Source organism: Centroberyx gerrardi, chromosome 4 (assembly GCF_048128805.1).
Source record: "Centroberyx gerrardi isolate f3 chromosome 4, fCenGer3.hap1.cur.20231027, whole genome shotgun sequence".
NCBI classification, from domain to species: Eukaryota; Metazoa; Chordata; class Actinopteri; order Beryciformes; family Berycidae; genus Centroberyx; species Centroberyx gerrardi.
In genome coordinates this window covers 24,726,538-24,745,476 of record NC_136000.1, presented here as the reverse complement: position 1 = coordinate 24,745,476, position 18,939 = coordinate 24,726,538, and the positions used below count along the sequence as shown (strand labels likewise).

General features: G+C 42.6%; 1 protein-coding gene across 1 annotated transcript; it reads right to left on the bottom strand.

Annotated features, from left to right (window-relative positions):
- Window positions 1-810: 810 nt before the first annotated feature.
- e2f4 (E2F transcription factor 4) lies at window positions 811-10,515 on the bottom strand. The gene is made up of 11 exons (XM_078283268.1): window positions 10,143-10,515; window positions 8,003-8,112; window positions 5,748-5,908; window positions 5,198-5,242; window positions 5,012-5,076; window positions 4,713-4,901; window positions 4,221-4,302; window positions 3,829-3,984; window positions 3,641-3,688; window positions 3,443-3,487; window positions 811-3,259 (listed from the first exon to the last, which is right to left on the bottom strand). The coding sequence occupies exons 1-11, from the start codon at window positions 10,299-10,301 to the stop codon at window positions 3,144-3,146; spliced, it is 1,176 nt and encodes a 391-aa protein (XP_078139394.1). The 5' UTR covers window positions 10,302-10,515; the 3' UTR covers window positions 811-3,143.
- Window positions 10,516-18,939: the final 8,424 nt, after the last annotated feature.

Below are 18,939 nucleotides of genomic sequence, written 5' to 3'. Positions count from 1 at the left end.
ATCTGTTGTAAATACAAGTTTTGTTTTTTCATTGCATATATTTCTATCCATATGGGCTTATGTAAGATGATATCAGCTATAGCCCTGTAGCTGATGGTATGCTTATAGCTAGTGTTTCATGCAAGATGCCATATATACTGGGCTGCCAAAAACATACAAACAATGACATAATCAAGTCAAGACAGCCAGAATACGCCACCACTGAAATGCCTTGTACTTGCAAACACTGAACATAGACTACTCGGAAGGACTTTTTCACGTGATAAATATAAAGCTTTTATTATGAAGGCAGAGTCGCATGATTTCCGGTGTTATTCTAGCTAATTATCTCTAGCCTGACGAAGCTGCTTCTCCCAAAGTTCCAAGAAGTGTAATTGATTAACTCGGAGTTCCGGGTTGGGCAGAGCCGGTCACAGCCGCCCCCTGCCGTTCCTTCTTTCTCCAAGATTTCCATTATATATCCAGTAACCACGACCTCATATTCCAACTACTGATAACTACTAAAACTATTCCGACCCACATTAGGCCTGCTGTAGCCAGCTGGGGCAGCAGGGTGGCCCAGTGGTGAAGGTACCCGGACTGGAGCCCCAGTCTGTATCAGCAAGCATCTGCCCTGCTGAAGTGCTCTTGAGCAAGACACCGAATGGCTACCGAATGTAATTTGAACTCCACTTAAGATTCTGCAAAATAGAACATATCTAATAGCATATTATGAATGCATTATACCACAGGAAAACACCACTATACACCAATAATGTGACACAGCTTTACTAACATAGGCATGTAGGAAATTGAGAAAATCAGACAATAAACAAAGAATACAAAAGTGTTTATTTTGTTTCAGATGATGCAACTACAGCTTAGCAATAGTGAGCCTGTTAAAACCAGTCGGTGGGTTTGATTTGAGCCTCATACACAAACACGCACACCCCATGTACACAGATAGGATGCATTTGACCCAGCAATGTTGAATTCCCTGGCTGCTGTATTGAAGTATTAAGCCAACTGACAACACCATCCAGACACCATGAATTGCTACCAATCAGAGAGCTGATGAGCACCAACCAATCGGTCCGGAGTGATGTAAAGTGCAATGATGAGAGAGAATGCTTTGATAAAGCAGAAGGATTTATGAATAAATTCCTCATACTTTGAAGTATAGCCCCAAATTAGTAGTAGCAATAATAATATATCTAGCAGGTATAAAAAATAGATGCTATTCTATACAAGCAATAGAGTGGGATATACACAGTACATACATACACCACATCATCCAGGGGAAGATTGGGGAAACAGGACATTAGAACACAAAAGGTGATTTTTTTTTTTCCAGAACAAAGCAAAAATTCACAATAGAAAGATGAACAATGTCAACATAGGTACTTTGACAGTCTGACTAGTAGCAACCCATCCTGAGTTGCTACTCATCTGTCCCCTGCAGAGAGAGAATGACAAAGAGTGGAGAAATCAAATTTATAATGAGTAGGTAGGCAGTGTTTCATATACCATAAAAGGAAAGGAAACTGGGAATAGTAGTAACTATTGAATAGGGAACAATGCCAAATATACAAAGGCGAGCAGCGTTACAAATCGCTAGCATACTTCATGACATGGTGACTATATTCACTGCATCAATAAAAATACATGAGAAATACATACACTTCCTTTTACATACGCGCATACAAATTCATTGAATAAAACGCTATTCATATACATATATTATAGCTGAAAGATGAATTGCATGAGTGCCACAGAATTTGTTTTGAAGTGAGGAGAGAAAAAAATAGTAGGCGGGAAGAAAAAAAAATCATAATATACCTTTGAAGTCAAGTCAGAACAATGGACTCATGATAAACGAATGTTAACTCAGATGCAAAATGGTTGCGGCAATAAAAATGTACAGGGCAAAAGTTCAGAGGGCGAACTGACAGTGAAAGCAGGGCCATCTTTCCATCAAGCCTCTCAGAGCAGAAGTGCTCATCGAGTACCAGTTCAGGCTCTCACATCATTTATAAACACCCCAAAGTGGGCCTGAAGGGGGAACTTTGGCCCTTTGCATTTTCTTTTAGTTTGATTTTTAGAACGTTCATTACAACACATATTAACAAGCACGATGTTGACAACCCTAAAAAGTCTATTGTTAACAAATCTAAAACTCCCCGCCCCCGTTACTTTTTGGTCCTTGGCTCTTCACGTCAAAGTTTGTTAACCCCTTTGTTAACTTCAAATGTGCTGGTCAAGGGAATCAAGACTGGTTTTCCCAAGACCCTCTGTGTCCTACTGACATACAACAGCACTCCCAACACTGAGAGGTTTGATGGACACAGATTCACAGGTGGTTATAAAACAAGCACTTCATACATACAGTATGATTGAAAAACACTTCCATCCTTTGCTCTGAGTCTGGTACCTTTGTTTATTTGCTAACTATTGCTCCGGCTGTAGTACAAGTGTAGATCATTATTACACAATTGTCTCGTATGCTGGTAATACAAAATATATACTCTCTATGTACATGAGGACAGTGCATATTTAACCAGCTGTGTTTGGACACGCTTAAGCCAACAACGGACAAGAAATGTCCCAATGCGTCAGCAACTGCCGTGATAAAGGCGGTGCTCCGTTAGTCTGCTGTGGATCTTGACCTGATATGAAAAAGGGTTTGTTTTTTTTCCTGGAGACTTTTGATTTAACTCAGTGATATAGCAGAGAGAGACAGAGAGGGTTCAAAACCAATACAAAACACAAACACACAGACACACACAGTATGCCTACACACGCTCACAGGGAAGCAGACACACAGACAAACATAGCTCTTTATCATACAGAAGAATCCAAAAATAGAATTACTCGTTCATTTGTTTTCGTCTTAATTTTGTTTCCTTGGAAAAGCAGTAGGTAAAATGGGTTTGTTCTCGCTTGTTTCTTCACGAGGCTGTACAACACGCGACTGGCTGACGGAGCTCAAGCTGAGCTCGCGGTGCCCGGGGCGGAGGTGTCCTTGAACGCTGATCAGGTATCAGCCTCCCCGCTCCCCTTCTCACCTCCATCGCCGGTGGGGGAAAACTCGCAAAACTGACCGCGGGTGAGCGTGTTCGCGTGACTGTCTCCCCCCCTCCCCACTCTGAGGTCAGTCTGAGGGGTCAGAGGTTGAGAATTGGGACGTCAAAGAGGTCGCACAGGCCTTCCGTCTCATCCAGGTTGTATATGTAGTCGTGGTCGCCGGGCGGAGGGGAGAGACGGAGGAGAGGCGAGAACACTGGAGGAGGAAGAGAGGCCGAGAAACAGAGATGGGGCGGAGCAAAAGCAGAGGCATGAGTACAAGTGCATACATGCTGTGGTTAAAACACACATTCAAGAGCCTCTTTTTGTTTCACACATGATGAATTTAGATTATTTTAATCATCTGCTTCTCCATCAGTGTGTCTGTAAACAAACTCACCTTCTGATGACATCAAGTCCTCCAACAGGTCTCCACTCATGATCTCTGCCAGAGAGAGAGACAGTAAAGAGAGGAATGAAGCCTTGAAAACCTTCAGTCGGCAAGACACTGAAGACAATGTGAAGGTGGTAGAAATATCACACAACCACTGGAAAAAAGAAACATATTTGATTTGTGAAATATTTTAGAACCATTTACCTTTTGTTGGGTCAAACATTTCAGAGAGCTCTTTGGGAAAGTCCAGCACTAGAGGAAAACCACAGCAAACATTTCAGCTGTACAGTCACAAAACTTGGGTTCACATAATAATTCTCTTTCAAGTGTTTCCACAAGCTGTATTTCGCAGGAAAAAAGGATCAAAAGAGCCCACATAGTACAACACTCACATTCAGAGGGATCCGACTTAATTGGTTCAAATACTGCAGAGATAGAAGAGGAGGCGGATCCATCCAACGAGGCAGACGACTGGAGTTGCTGAGTAACCAATGGGGTTGTAGCAGGTGTATCTGTTGTTGGGCTGAGTGAGGTGTTGCTCGTCACTTCTGGAATAAAAGTAGTACGAATCAACATGAATTACTGTATAGGATAATGCTGGCATCATATTATTGGGCGAGGGGGGGTCATGACATTTTGTTTAGTGTAAGAAGCAACAACAATAAGAAGGGAAATATGGCGGTTGTGCAGGATAGAGCAAAATGTTCATGGACTGGAAGAAGGTGCAAGTTTTATTTAACAAAAAGACAACATTTCAGCTCATTGGGCCTTCGTCCCTCCCTACCTGTCGTTGAGGCTGTCTGGTTGGCTGCTGCTATTGTGGCAGGACCAGGTTTTATGGAAGCGACTGGAGCTGCTCTGGGGGCCTGAGGGGTGGAAAGGGGAAGGAAAGGAAAAGGGAGAATGTTTTGTTAGAAATTACATTGCGTGACAAGGAAAATTGTATTTGTACTGAGGCTAACAAAATACAAAAATCTGACAATGTTTTAAATATTTACGACATTTTCCCATGGCGGTTTGGCATACTTTGTCAAAACTATTTCAAACACAACTGTCTTGCAAATTGAAAAAATGGAATTGAAGTGCTTATGGTTAAGACCCCAGCCTCTGGATCCACTCCAGTACTGCTGCTGAACTGGGATCAATGTCCACCAGAACCGTCTATCCTTCTCAGCGTTCTTACTTGGGAGTGGACCACCCAGTCTCTTAAAATTAACCAACAGATAAATACATCAATAGTACTAATTGCATAGAGAAAGCTTGTATCTCTGGGGACCTGGGAGGCAGCGGTGGGTGGCTGGGAGGTAGGTGTTGGTGCTGGGAGGTTCTGGAGGATGTCTTCCGGAGGAGGGACCGGCAGAACAACAGGAGACTGACTAGACGGGTCCTTATTGACCAGCAGAACCTCAATGGGACCAGAAGAACTCTTCAGACGGATCTGGTATTTCCTCTGTCCGTTGAGGACCTGGACACAGACATGTACACAGACACACACAAACACCCAGACATGAGACATAGTTACAGGAGCTGGACCAAAGGCACATACAATATGCACAAACTCCACACACAACTTACAGATTCTGGTATGGGCACCTCTAGTTGTGTGCCGGTGGGCGCACGGATTGCTAGCAGAGTGTCACCTGAGGAAGTGGGAGAGAGGGGGGATGAGTGAGCGATGGAGATTGTGTAGATAGACAAGGTGACAGAAAAAGAAAATGAAAAAAGGGAGAGAAATAAGGACTGGCTATATGAAAAGCTTACCTTTGAAGGCTCCACAGAGGTCTTCATGTTTTACATATGCCATAGTATTACTGTGTTAAGGGCCAATATGCAATAACCAGCATGATTGCCAGTGAAAATAAGAAAACATTTCAGCAGAGCACCTTTACACAATGCCACTCTTCGCAACTGGAAGGCTATGGAGCTATAAAGGGAAAGCCGTTTCATCTGTGGGTTGGATTGAATGCCAACTAATATGCTAATTAGGCGCTTGGGAGGGAGCACCTCAACAAGAGCTGGGCTCTGTGTGTTTGTGCTGATCGAGTGTGTGGGTGCGTCTGTGAGGATGCATGCACAGGATTAGCCCCAATGAGATGCTAGATGCCGTTCAGATTGGATGTGAGAGCATTTGTGTATTTACTGTTGCTTTATGGCACTCCACTAGTGCATACCCTCCCTGAGCACCTAAAAAGCGCTAGTGCACCTGTTTTGTGAGGAGAGGGTCCAAGACACAAGTGAGAAGATCTGACAATGCTGTATACACACACACACACACACACACACACACACACAGAGTGCAGTGAAGGATATGGGCTGTTGTTGGAGTCGTCTGTGACGTTCTTGATGCTCTGTTGGACCCAGACTCTCTGCTGGTCCAGCTCATGCTCCCTGACAGCCAAGTCCTCCAGCTCAGCCTTCAGATCAATCAGCTTATCAGCGATTTCCCTGGTGTTACAGCCTGGACCTACGCCCCTGAGACACAAAGACAAACACACGGTCATATATAGACAGAGGCACACAGTTTCACACAGACACCCACACACACTCAGGAAACTTGAATGTAACGTCCTGCTTCACATTCATACAGTTACACTGCTTCTCTCACTGCTTGGCTACTGATGTTTCGGTCTATCCATCTGTCTATTGGAGCTTGGACCAAACAGATTTATCAGGACACCGACAATGTCAGCCGCAATTTTCCAAAACATTTATTTCAGCTTATTATTGCCATCAACACTTATCCACATATTATCATTATTCATGCAATCAGTGCTTTTGACTATGACAAATGCAAATGAGGTAGCACAACAGCTGATCATTATCTGCCTTCCGATCAATCCACTTGCCTGTCTCCTTGGTGTTACAACCCTGATCTGAGACACATAAAAACAGAAAATAGATAAAATTGTGTTTCCCGACAAGAAGTCTACTACTACTAAGGCTGGGCTGAGTGCCATTTAGAGTCTCACTGCATAAGTGTAATGCATTGTGCAATGCCATTTTGACATATTCATGTACATTTACAACTCTCTACAGTTCACCAAAAGGGTGGAGAACCACACCTGCTGCAGATAGGCTGTTTTCTATAGTTCGGGCCATTGTGCTTTAACCTAGTAATGAAATGATTATACTTACAACTACTTGCTGACTGTCAAATATGTACAGGGAAATGAGGAATACAGCACAAACTATCTGAAACCAGTTCTAAAATCCAGATGAGTGTGTGTCATGCAAAGCAAGATTCTGAGTTTGCTTCATATGCCTTCAACGTTGGCCTGCTCGTCAGCCATTTCTCTAGTGTTACAACTCAGATATACACCCATGGAAACAGGTGCGGGTACGTCGCACATGTTGACACACAAACAAACAAGCATGCATGAAGATAACATGTCACATTAACAAGTAGGAGCACTGTCATCAAGTGAATAAGCTTGTCAGCCATTTCTCCTGTGGGCATAGTTATACTATGGACATACAACATGGCAAAGTGGACAGAAAATTGATGGGTGTGGAGTGATGGAGCAAGTGCTTGGAGGGCACATTTGGTAAGGTTTTAGTAAGTATAGCCTACTCATTATCTGCCTGCACTTAGTTTACGGTCATGAAGCCGATGTCAAGGCAAGACAAAATCTTGACCAAGTTTAACTGCAAGTAGACCATCCCGCACAAACTGAGCAATACACTCACCAAGCACTTTATTAGGAACACCTGTGCACCTGCTTATTCATGCAATTATCCATTCAGACAATCATGTGGCAGCAGTGCAATGCATAAGATCATGCAGACACAGGTCAGCAGCTTTAGTTAATGCTCACATCAAGCATCAGAATGGGGAAAAATGTGATCTCAGTGACTTTGACCGTGGCATGGTTGTTGGTGCCAGACGGGCTGGTTTGAGTATTTCTGAAACAGCTGATCTCCTGGGATTTCACGCACAACAGTCTCTAGAGGTTACACAGAACGGTGCGAAAAACAAAAAACATCCAGTGAGCGGTAGTTCTGCGGACAGAAACGCCTTGTTGATGGCAGAGGTCAGAGGAGAATGGCCAGACTGGTTGGAGCTGACAGAAAGGCTACAGTAACTCAGATAACCTCTTTACAACTGTGGTGAGCAGAAAAGCATCTCAGAATGCACAACACGTCCAACCTGGAGGCGGATGTCACTTTGGTAGCCGGTTGACACTGAGCTGAAAGCTGATACCTACCCAGTATTAGTAAGGTGTTCCTAATAAAGTGCTCGGTGAGTGTAAATTACCAGTAAAATTAATAGTTGCTCGGGCATCCTGGTGGCTCAGTGGTCTAAGGCGCGTACCATCTAAACACAACGTCCTGGGTTCGAATCCGGCCCGGGATCTTTGAAACACGTCATTCCACTCTCCCTCCCAATATTTCCTGTCTTCTCTATTTTAAAAAAATCTTTAAATTTAACAGTTGCTATATTCACAGAGGCACACTGGGGCAGACCTCAATCTATATAATTAGTCTCCGATAGCAAATTTGGTGCCTTTACACTGTGGACTATTGTCACATTGGGGAATACAAAAACGGCATGTTATGTGAACTCACTTCCATTGGATACTGTTCTTGGACTTCTTCTCAATCAGTCCGATTCCCTCCAGCACATTAGTGATGTCGTAGATACGCCGCTTCTGTCGCACTGCCAGGGTATCTGCCGCCTGAATGACAGGACAAAAAAAAATAAAAATGAAATAAACAAGAGATTTTAGCGGTCCATCCATAAGCATAATGAAAGGACAGAGACTGCAACTAAAAGCCTGCAAGTTTCACTACCCAACGAAATTGCATCACTCAGACCAGCTCAAGAGTGCTCTTCCTTCCTAGAGTAACATCCCAGTGTTGAATAAACTAATGATAACCATGTGGCTGGTGCTGATAAGTGTAGGCTTTGTCACCAGGCCCTGTGGGTGCACTGTACCCTGAAGCAAGGTCCTGCTGAAGGAAGGTTGGTAGACTCTGTGAGATTTTTTATAATGCTTCCGTTATGACAGCGTGCATGCCACAATTTCATTATTCACTCATTCAGCCCAAGATGTAAAGGTTATACTTTCAGTCTTTTAGTGTGAGCTACAGGTGGCAGAGGCGAGGGTATCTGAAATCAATAGAAACTTCAATGCTCGTTCCCAATTCTTCATGATACAGCGTTCAGTGTCACAAGTTATGTTACCTCATCCGGCAGCATCAACATCTAGCTAGATCAACAATTCCAGCCAGTGATCCAGTGACGTTTTTATTACAGTTTGTTGTATTACAAAACAAATTCATTTTCAGGATGTTTAAAGTTCCGGTAACGGTCTGGTAGATGAGTGACTAGTCACACCCAGAGCAGGCCAGACCAAAAACTTAACTAGCCTAACTCCTGATAAAGAGGACTAACACTGCCAGACGTCACCCCAATCCTTGGAACGAGGAGAACAAGACACAATGTGTATCTTCTGCTGTCTGTCACATTATGTTTGATTGACTAAGGACAGAGTGATTCATGCGATACTCATAATGATTAAGTGTCATTACAAAAAAATGCATTGTGTGTTTGTGTGAACGAGTAAACACGAGAGTGAAAGAGAAAGAAAAAAATGAGCATATGAGAGTCCGACATTTTACTGCCCGTCTAGAACAAAGCACAATGCCATTACTAGCAGTAGCAAGTGTGTCAACAGCCAAGAAGCCAATCTGTCAGTCAAGTCACTGAAACACTATGAAACACAAACTGCACAGCTCGGGTGTACATAGAGTTCAGCTGCTACAGCTGTCATCTGGTTGGCTGATCAATTCAATTTCACTGTTTTGGTGAAGTGTATGATTCAGAAACCAAAATGGGTGCCCATGTTTCTGAAAATGTTTCTTTGTAGGTTCCCATATGACAAGAGTACCAGCGTGTTTAAACAAGCCTGGGACCCAGGTTAACACCAATAGCTTCAGTGGTATGACTGTTATGATAGGAAGAATAAATACTGCAGAATTGACAAACATTGATAGCACTGGCTGAAAAGTGTTCAAGATCAATGAGCTACTGCAAAAGAGCAATGATCCGTGCTGAGCTTACTATAAGTAAACATTTGAGTTGTTCAGGTAACTTTTTGGGCCCTCACTCATAGCGTTGCTGGAGTGTGAACGTTTACTGAACACAGATTGGCTCATCAAGGAGAAGACAGTCTGTTTTGCTTTGGACACGCCTTCTGTTAAATGCACTTACAATTGAAAAACGATCATCGTTAGATTACGCCTTTTCAGTTAAACTTGGAAAGAGTTGTTGGGTGGATGCACGTCGCGAAGTGACAAGGGCATTATCAGCCAGCAGAGAAACTTGTTCATGTGTGAAGACGCAGTAGCGTTAGCCCAGAAGAGGACGACAAAAGCTGACCCACTTTTTAACTTTGAATCTGCAGGGGGCAGAGTCTGAAAAGTTGACCAACTTTCTCAAAGTTCAGGGTGTGCTTTGCTTGCCTTGGGTAAACCTTCTTACTTATGACACAGCATTAAAGTGAAGGTTTTAAAGTCTATATACTTCACTTGCAATGACTAAGAAACTGCTAAACCGTAAGAAAGGGGTATTACCCATTCAAATTAGCCTGACACACAGCTAGGCTAGGCTAACAAGCTGGCTAGCTAAATTGCACTCAACGCCAACGGGCAAGCTCAAACTGACATGTGCTAGCTAACAACAAAGACTGGCTTGCATGCTTACAGCTTTGAGATCCAACACCCCGTCCTTCGCCTCCTGCAGTAAAGTCACGAATTTGGTTGTGAGCAATCCCAGACTCTTCTCGTGTCTGCTCGGGGTCTGTGGTTGTAGCGCGTCCCCCATGGCTCCCAGTTCGCTTCTACTGGCCGACTCAAGCTCCATCACTTGGGACCAGCTCCGTACTTCCCTGCCTCCCCAACCAGCCACTCAGTTCCGACCCCGCCAGCAAGCCGCAGAAAGCACACCCGACCGCCGCAGTCTGAGAAAGAGAAGACCGGGGAAGTGTGCGACAGATAATTCGTGTTCAGTGTGCGAGTCCGGCTCGGTTTGCTCCAAAATATTTCACCAAATCGACCCAAACAGGCCCAGTATAGTATTTCAATGAGCGAGCATACGGTGGAGAGCCGTTGAACACGCGAGGTATGATGGGACGGTTCGTTTGGCTGAGGGAGCGTCTGTAATGAGTCGGGTCATTTCAAAAGCGTAAAACACAAGACCAGCGTAGTTTTTAAAAAGTAACGAAGCTGTTAAATATTTTCTAATCGACAAATCGGTTTTATGGGAATAATGATCCATATACTGCATGTATGAAGCGTCATTTTATATTTAGTGTGGTAAAGATTTAAAGTGTTCGTTATTCGGACTGGTGAAACACCTCTACTTTTTCATGTGCCCTTATAGACTCAAACTTGAAGAAAACACACGCACGCATATGCGCGCGCGCTCATATGCACACAGCCTCTTAACTTACCTTTATCATTAGTTTGAAGTGTTTATAGGGACCATGGTTTACAACTGACAAAATCCTCAAACAGTATCCTTGCAGAAGAGCCCAAATTAGCCCTAGCTATAAAGCAATATATTTGAGATGAATGAGATGTGTGCGTGTGTGTGTCATCATAGGACAATTGCTGGCCTAGTAACTGAGCCAGCCTTTTCTACAACAATCATTGCACTATCTGACCAGTAGATGGTAGGCTATACATAAGCCATATGTGTAGCATAGTAATTTGCATACTACATTATTCAGTTGTCATTACTATAGTATAGCAAATGGGTAGTGTAGTAAGGTGAAGTATACTATAGTTTACTACATCGCATTATAGTAATTACTGTAGTATAGTAGATAATTTGTAGTGTATGTTGAAAATTTGCTCACATGTAAAGAACGTCAGTGTCAGACTAAGACTTTACATCAACTTTAATTAAGATTTAATTAAGATTAATTAAGATTAAATCAGGCCAACGTGATTATGCTTTTCATCCAAGCTGGAATTTAGGCCCACATTGTACAAATTGTGGAAAATTGTCCCCCTGATTGATTGTGATGGATGATAACTCCTTTCGTTATATGAGATGTTTTAAGCCTCATGTGCTGTGATTTATTTTAGGTGGGTGATGGGTCTTTACACATAATAGGCATGAAAAGGCAGGCATTAACCAGCTTCCCTACCGCACCTACCAGTCTGCTCCAGAAAATAACTTGCCTTTAGGTGTTAAGGGTTCCATATTTCCCATGCCTATCCTACTAACCTATCAGACAGGAGGCCGCTCCTCCCAGCCCCTGCCAGGTCCTGCCATGTAGGAGGACAAAACTGAAAAGCAGCAGCATTCATTCATATATCTACATAACCAACACCTACATACAAAACATGCATGAGCATTGGATGATGGCTGACAGAGAAACTGCATCCTCTTTGCTTTGTTAGCAGATGGGCATGCACCACTTGAGTGAACAGGTGAGATTGTTTTTTCTCTATTTTTAGTGTGAATTTTATGTATACACTGAGCTCATTGTTTTGTCTATTTTAGTGTGAATTACATGTAACCGATGTCTGCTTGTGTTGGGTGACAGGTTCCCATCCCAAGTCTAATCAATCCACTTTTTACAATACAATACAACTTTATTAATCTCAAAGTTGTATTTCTCCAACCATCTCAGGCTGTGGAAACATAAAGAAAGACACTTTGCCATAGCCAAAATCAAGCCATACTGCATTCCTTTTCGTGGCATATTCCTTTACAGCCAGTAATATCCAAGCTTAACCCAACTTTAATAAATTGTTCCAGTTCCCCCTCTTGTTCACATGATCCCTGGACAATATTTCCATGCTTTCATTTTTGCCATCCTTCTCTTTAGACGCAGGACACATGCTGAGGGGATTCCCTCGCTTCCCTCGCTTCCCTGCATCAGCAGTTTCAAAAATCTGTCAGAGCTTCCCCAGCTCAAATCTGCTTCTCATTGTCCAGAGGCTTTGAATTTGCATACTCAGCTCAAATGATGCAAGTCTGAAGGAGACTTTATGAAAGGAATATCACAGACTGTAGCCTATTACATGATCATCACAAAACCACCTGTTTCCTGCAGTTGTTAAACAATTGGACGAGAATGGTTGCTTAATCCTGAACTGTTTGTACTCACTAACGAATTGACACCACGATGTTTATCTTCCCTATCTCTCTCTCTTTTCTTTTTTCTTTCTCTCATTTTCTCTATTACAAACAAAATAGTCTTATAGTTTATCTGTAGCTAAATGTGCTGCTGCATTCTGGGACAGGTTTCCCTTGTAAAAAGAGATCCATAATTTCAGCAGAATTACACTGAATAAAGAAAAAATAATAACAGAAAAATACTGCCAAACGTTATGTATAGCGAACAGACTGTGCATATTTGGTAAACATTGACTTAGTGAACTGAGAGGCCAGCTAATCAGGAGGCATCTCTCTGGTCTGACCTGTAGCGCCCTCTGTCTGCCACAGAGCATCACTGCATGAGGACTGCAGGTCGTCCCCAACCTCCACTACAGATGATGGACTGATGCTGTGTGGAACATCAGCAACAGGTAGACTGGTGAATTAAACTGACCGGCTTACAAGGAGGTACACAAAATGTCCAATGTTAAAACCATAGGGCATCACGCATGGGGAAGCTAAAACTCAAAATTAGGCAAACCACTAAACAGCTCGACTGGCACTATGGAATAACAAAGGCCACATGTTGCTATGAAATATAAAATTAGAATCAATGCATTAAGCTCAAAATCAAATCAAAAGTTTGTGTTATGAGCGTGCGCCCAAATTGCGGCTGTTGAGGCCCATTCACACATAGAGCGACAACTATAAAGATAACTATAAACTATAGCGCTCCATCAATCCATGTCATGCATCAATGGATAGGTCTCATTGATGGATGAAGGTAAAAGGTAATTGTGGTCTGTACTGGGCTAGATTAGGGGGTTATTCTTACCAATATCTGTCATCCAACAGCTTCTAGGATATATTTCAATTGATGAAATCGCTATATCCATCCAAAGGCGGCTTGGCAGTTATGTGCGTTCCACCTGCAGCCTCTAATGTGGTGCGCATTTTCAAAGCGCTGCGCAATTACGCACACCTCAACCAGTGTACCTTGATATTGCACAACCAGCATCAGGCTCTTGCCAAATAGGTAGCCTACACACACCTCTGTGTTTTTGTGCACAAATGGTAGGCTATTCCGTGCAGCTTCCATGTTTCTACAGTGCAAATCATCAGGAATACAGGAGACAGATGGTGACACTCTGGAGACGCGCTGGACACAACAGTTCACAGCTCCATCCAAACACACCGCAACAACTGCATGCGTCGGCTCCTTCCTTACAGTAGGTTTCCCAATAGTAGCTAGAGCCTGGAGCATGCCATTTTGTAATTGTAATAGATATATGCATATGGCTGCGACGAACAACATTATGTGGTATCGCACAACCTTGTGTGCTTTTTTATCAAAACATATATGATACCTGTGCCACTGGCGGCGCGACGGGACACCGGAGCTCTCCTCTTGACTGATGTCTCACCTCCATAACGGGGAAACCCAACGTAGTGTTAGAAAAACAGGGAGACACCTACATGGCAGTAGAGGAAGATGAGACTGCTGTGACTGGCCCAGGTTTCCTAAATGTGCCTTTTGTTTTTGGAAAGAGTGAACCTAACCATGCATCCAACATTTCACATTCATTTGATTTGAATGAAAAAAGCATAACAGACTAGACAAGTTCTTTATTCTCATTTTCTGAGTCGAGGTATCAGACAGTGGGTGCGGCTGTAGAGGGTGGCTGTGCGCCCGGCACCGGCGTCTCCAATGCGCCACGAAGCCATAACGCATCATTATTTTAAAACCCTGTGACACCCAGTTTAACAGCTTAACACCTTGAATTTGTCGCAATTATTCGGCACAGCTCTGACTAAAAGAATGTAATGCACTTAATTGAGACTGATTTACACCATATCAGCCTATAATGAAATGTAGATGCTTTTTGGACAAGCAATAGGCAACAAAGGACATTCAGTGTACCTCACCTGTCATAATGGACAGAAGGCTCATGTTCCATCTAAAAGGTTCCGTCTCCAGGGCGATGGGACATGTATAAAAGCAGACCCGAATACTCCAAATCATCATTCTGCACTTCAGCTTTTGTCGGAGACTGTCGAAATAATGGCTAGTGCAATGCAACGTGAGAAGTACCTGTTCCTTTCAAGTTTCATCCCCCCCTCAGAGCAGGACCATGCAGGTACTTAAACCACTGCTCAGTAATTTATCGCCCGGAGCAACCCAGCCGGGAACGGGCCGGCCGTAATAAACTGTAACAGCCGCGGGTCGCGGCAGCAAGCTAGCCTAATGCTAAGTTTGTACAACATGGAAAACATATTGTTTGACCGCAAAAATGACACACAATTAAACGTGAGACACTCGCTGAGAAATGCGTACTGATTCAACAACATGACCAAATTTAAATATGTGGGTTTGGTTAAAAAAACAAAACAAAAAAAACCATGACAAAACATGGTATGGCAAAATAAGACGAGTCAAAGTTAGCCAAGCTAACGTAACGTTAGCTAGCTTGAATAACTTGGATGAAAACAGACGATTCGTTAAAGTATGGGCCTTAGAAAAACACTTACTGTTTTTTTTTTATTTTACCGTTGTGACCCTCGATATTTTACCAGCCAAACAGTTGATCAATTTAAAAAAAAAAATTCAATTACCACTGCAAGCTAACGTTAGCTTAGGTTTGATGTTAGCTAGCTATTTGCTACTATTTAGCTAGCGCAATGTTAGCTAAAAACGATTTCTTAATACAGTGCAGTTTTCAATTAGAGTTGGCTGTGAATTGGATGCTGGCTAGCTAGCGTTATGTGTTGCCAGTTTAGGTTAATCAAGTTTGTTTATTTATATAGCCCTTTATTACAAGCATGTCTCAAAGGACATAGTAAGTAAATTGATATGTAAAAACACGCAGTTCCCGCTGGGAGTCATTTATTTTATTGTTATGAACATCAGCAAATGGGTGGATTTTGATGTTAGATTATGTAATTGTGCCTCTTTACAATTCAAATAACGTTAGAGGCTTGATCTTAGTTCAAGTGTTTTACATATGGAAATTTGGAGTGCATTAGTAAAGCATGTCCAGGCAAATACCAGGAAAAAATAATCTTAACTGTGGGCATGTTAAAAAAAACATAATAATAATACATTTTATTTGTATAGCGCACCTCAGTGGGTGTCTCATCAGGGCACCCATCATTAGACCCAAAAAATTATCTTAGTCTTAGTCTACAAAAATATTTCAAAGTCAATATATCTTTCAAAAGCATTATAATGTGTGGCTGAAATAAAATTAAGACCTTTAGATAATCACAAAGAGTGATCTGGATTTAGGTGCATGTAGATTTATACAAGTCTCTCAACTACAGAGCTGTTTAAGATTTCTCTGGAAGTCTTTGCCATTCAGTCCCACTGTCAAACAAATCTTTCTACTATTTCTGAAATAGCCCAGCATCTTCAAAGTACATATACTTATTCATCTTTGACAATGATCCAACAATTAATTCTTACTGAATATTTGGGCTTGCTGAGAGAGAAAGGCACAGGGTCGAGTGACCAAAACTTCATGTTTTTATAGCTAAATAAATAGATTTCCATTTTTTTTCTATGAGTGTTACACCTTTCTCTCTCAGCATGCTATTTTGGATGTAAGGGTGCATCGCTCCTTTTTGTTGCTTGAGCATAGATTTCTTTTTCAACAGTGCTGAATATTTGAGCTAAGATATATTTTCACATCTTTCATTTTTCCTGAATCACTAATGAAATTTCCTATTTTTACTTTTTATTTCATGTTTTTAAGAAAGGCATGTAGTCAGTTAAATAAAGGTAATTCATGACTCATTGTGTTTTCCATTTAGCTGGGCTGCTAACAGTCATCGGGGTACTGATGCATGTGACCAACCTGAGGAACCGTCCTCTGACTAGGGACAACATCCTTGCCATCGGTCAGGTGGTCCCCACCCTCTTCCGCCGCCTCACCGGACAGTCCAGTGACTATTCTTGGATTTACCATGAGGGGGCCTTCGAAGCGGACCTGCTGACTACCCCCTTCGTCTATCCATCCCAGGACCACATGGAGAACACACCACTAGGTAGGGATGGGACGATATGCTTATTACACGATACAAGTCGACACTCTCCATATTGTTGCCATTCCCGAATAAGCTTCACAAAACAGTAGACTTCATTCTGTCTATAAAATCATTCTAAAATGCTGGTGCATTCAGAAGTTATGAGACTGATGGCTGTCTATAGGAGACTTTTTAAATGACTATATTCAGATTAACACCATATTCACCACCATATTACCATATTCAGATACACCACTGCCACCCATTTAGCTAACGTTAAAGTCAATCAAACAACAGATAGCTACATATTCCTTCACTCTCCTTGCCATGCTAGGTAGCAAACTTTACACTGTAGTAATTTAACTTTCAAAGATGGATAATGAGAAAATGACTGATATTTCTGTCTGTTTACAAGTTAAATTCACTTGAACACATTAGTTCTTCTTTCCCCAACATTTTCACAACACAACCTGTCAGCTCCGTGGCTCAGATTGAACTGTTTGTGCCTGTCATTTGATTGTGCGTTTGTTTAAAGTGGCCTGGCTTCCCAGTTGGGTGGACTTTTCTGTTTTTAAAGAGTAACTAAACCCCAAACCCAAATCTGTGGTGTAGCCTGACATCTAATGGTGAAAAGTAGGGTAGATGGAGGGGTATGGGGCTTTCACACCAGAAGCGACAATGCGTATATTTTGCGCGAGGTAGAGCGCAAGCAGGAATCTCGGTAGGCTACAGAAACATATTTTCGCCTTTCCAGATGCGCTAGCGGAGTCACCAGCAGTTTATTAAACAATTCCAACAGCCTATGGGTTTGTTTTCTGTAAATAGCATAACATCATTCAAAGCAGCTGAAATAATTCAACAATGATGCTATCTAGGCTTCTTTTGAATATGTAAATAACGCAATATAATTTTTCTGGTATCCTCATCCTTTTGGATATTATCTGCCATGCCTGTGACTTTTTGGGCAGGTTCCGATATGTTTTTAATGTGGAATTATACTCCTTGGTGCTCCGGCGCCTACAAATCTTCCGCCTCCTGTAAATGTCGGAACGCCATTGGACGCGCCTCGTAGAGGTCAGCGTATTTGGAGGTTAAAGTTCAATATAGTTGAACTTTGGGTGCAAAACCTGACGAAAAATCAAGGTGGTGCGCGCCGCTTTCGGCTGCGCAGCTGTTTAGGAGAGCGCTGCCGCGTCCCTCATTGAAAACAATGGCCTTGCTCTGCGCAATGCCGCGATTGCGCATTTGGTGTGAAAGCCTGGGTAGGGTAGTAGATGTCAGGCTTCACCACAGATTTGGGTTTGGGGCTTAGTTACTCGGGAAAATCACAGAGCCTTCTTGGCTAATTCTGGCATATTTTTTGTTAATGTGCACTGTCCCTGTCAAATAAACAAATAAACTAAACTAAACTAAACACTGCAGAGCCGGCAAACTTTGGTATAATTGTTGACAGGGATTAGTGGGCGGGTGATCGACATTACTGGGCCCGACATTAGTGGGCCCACCCACTAATTTCTATGGTAGGGGAAACACTGCAACCACGAAACGATGTAATAGGATAAAATTATGACTCTGCAGAATTATGTTTATTTCTGAACCACAAATCTTTCTAGCAATGGCATTGGCTTGCTAGAACCTAAACAACAATTTAAAAATGTCATTACAAAGTGCAAATAATAATAAATAGCCTAATAATTTTGATAGAGAGCTTGTGAAATTGTGATGGGCAAGCTGTCTCATTTGTGATTACTACAGCAGAGTAAGATATAGCTGATATTGCGATAAATTTTTCTGCCCCATGATACGTATTGTCACATTTTTGTATTGCGATATATTGAATTTCAATATACTGTCCCATCCCTAGGTCCTGCGATGGAAGCACCGGCAGCTGTGATCATGTCCACAGCAGCCTCCAGGTCTTCTGCACACTCCCTTGTGACTCCAAGCCACCCTGACAAGGTCGAGCCAGCAGCCCTGAAGGCGGACCCCAGGAACCACGTCTGCCCTATGGAGGTGATTGATTGAATTTATTATGAGCAAAGAAAATAATCAAACATGTTAAAAGACTTACATTGAACCCAGAGGATGGCACATGAAAGTGTTACACAAAACTCTTATTTCCAATGTGGTCTTATTTCCAAGGTGGCGGGCAGCCGTTTCATCAGGGTCATCTCCCCAGTCTGCTGCTCTGTGAGAGGGGAGCTGAAGGGTCGGTGGAGGCTGACTGACTACAGTCCAGAGGGCCACATGATGCTGTCAGTCTTCTGTACCTTCCCCAGGTTTGATTGTTTGTTGATACAATTCGGTTTCTGATCTGCTGAGTGGGCTGTCTCAAGCCAGCAGAGTCAGCCGTCCCTTTAGCTGT

Excerpts from the sequence above, each read along its gene's own strand:
- e2f4 (XM_078283268.1), bottom strand. The coding sequence starts at position 10,301 with ATGGAGCTTGAGTCGGCCAGTAGAAGCGAACTGGGAGCCATGGGGGAC. Across the intron at positions 3,985-4,220 it reads CCAGACAGCCTCAACGACAG|AAGTGACGAGCAACACCTCA; the intron begins GTAGGGAGGGAC and ends CTTTTATTCCAG. Across the intron at positions 3,488-3,640 it reads AATGTTTGACCCAACAAAAG|AGATCATGAGTGGAGACCTG; the intron begins GTAAATGGTTCT and ends TCTCTCTGGCAG.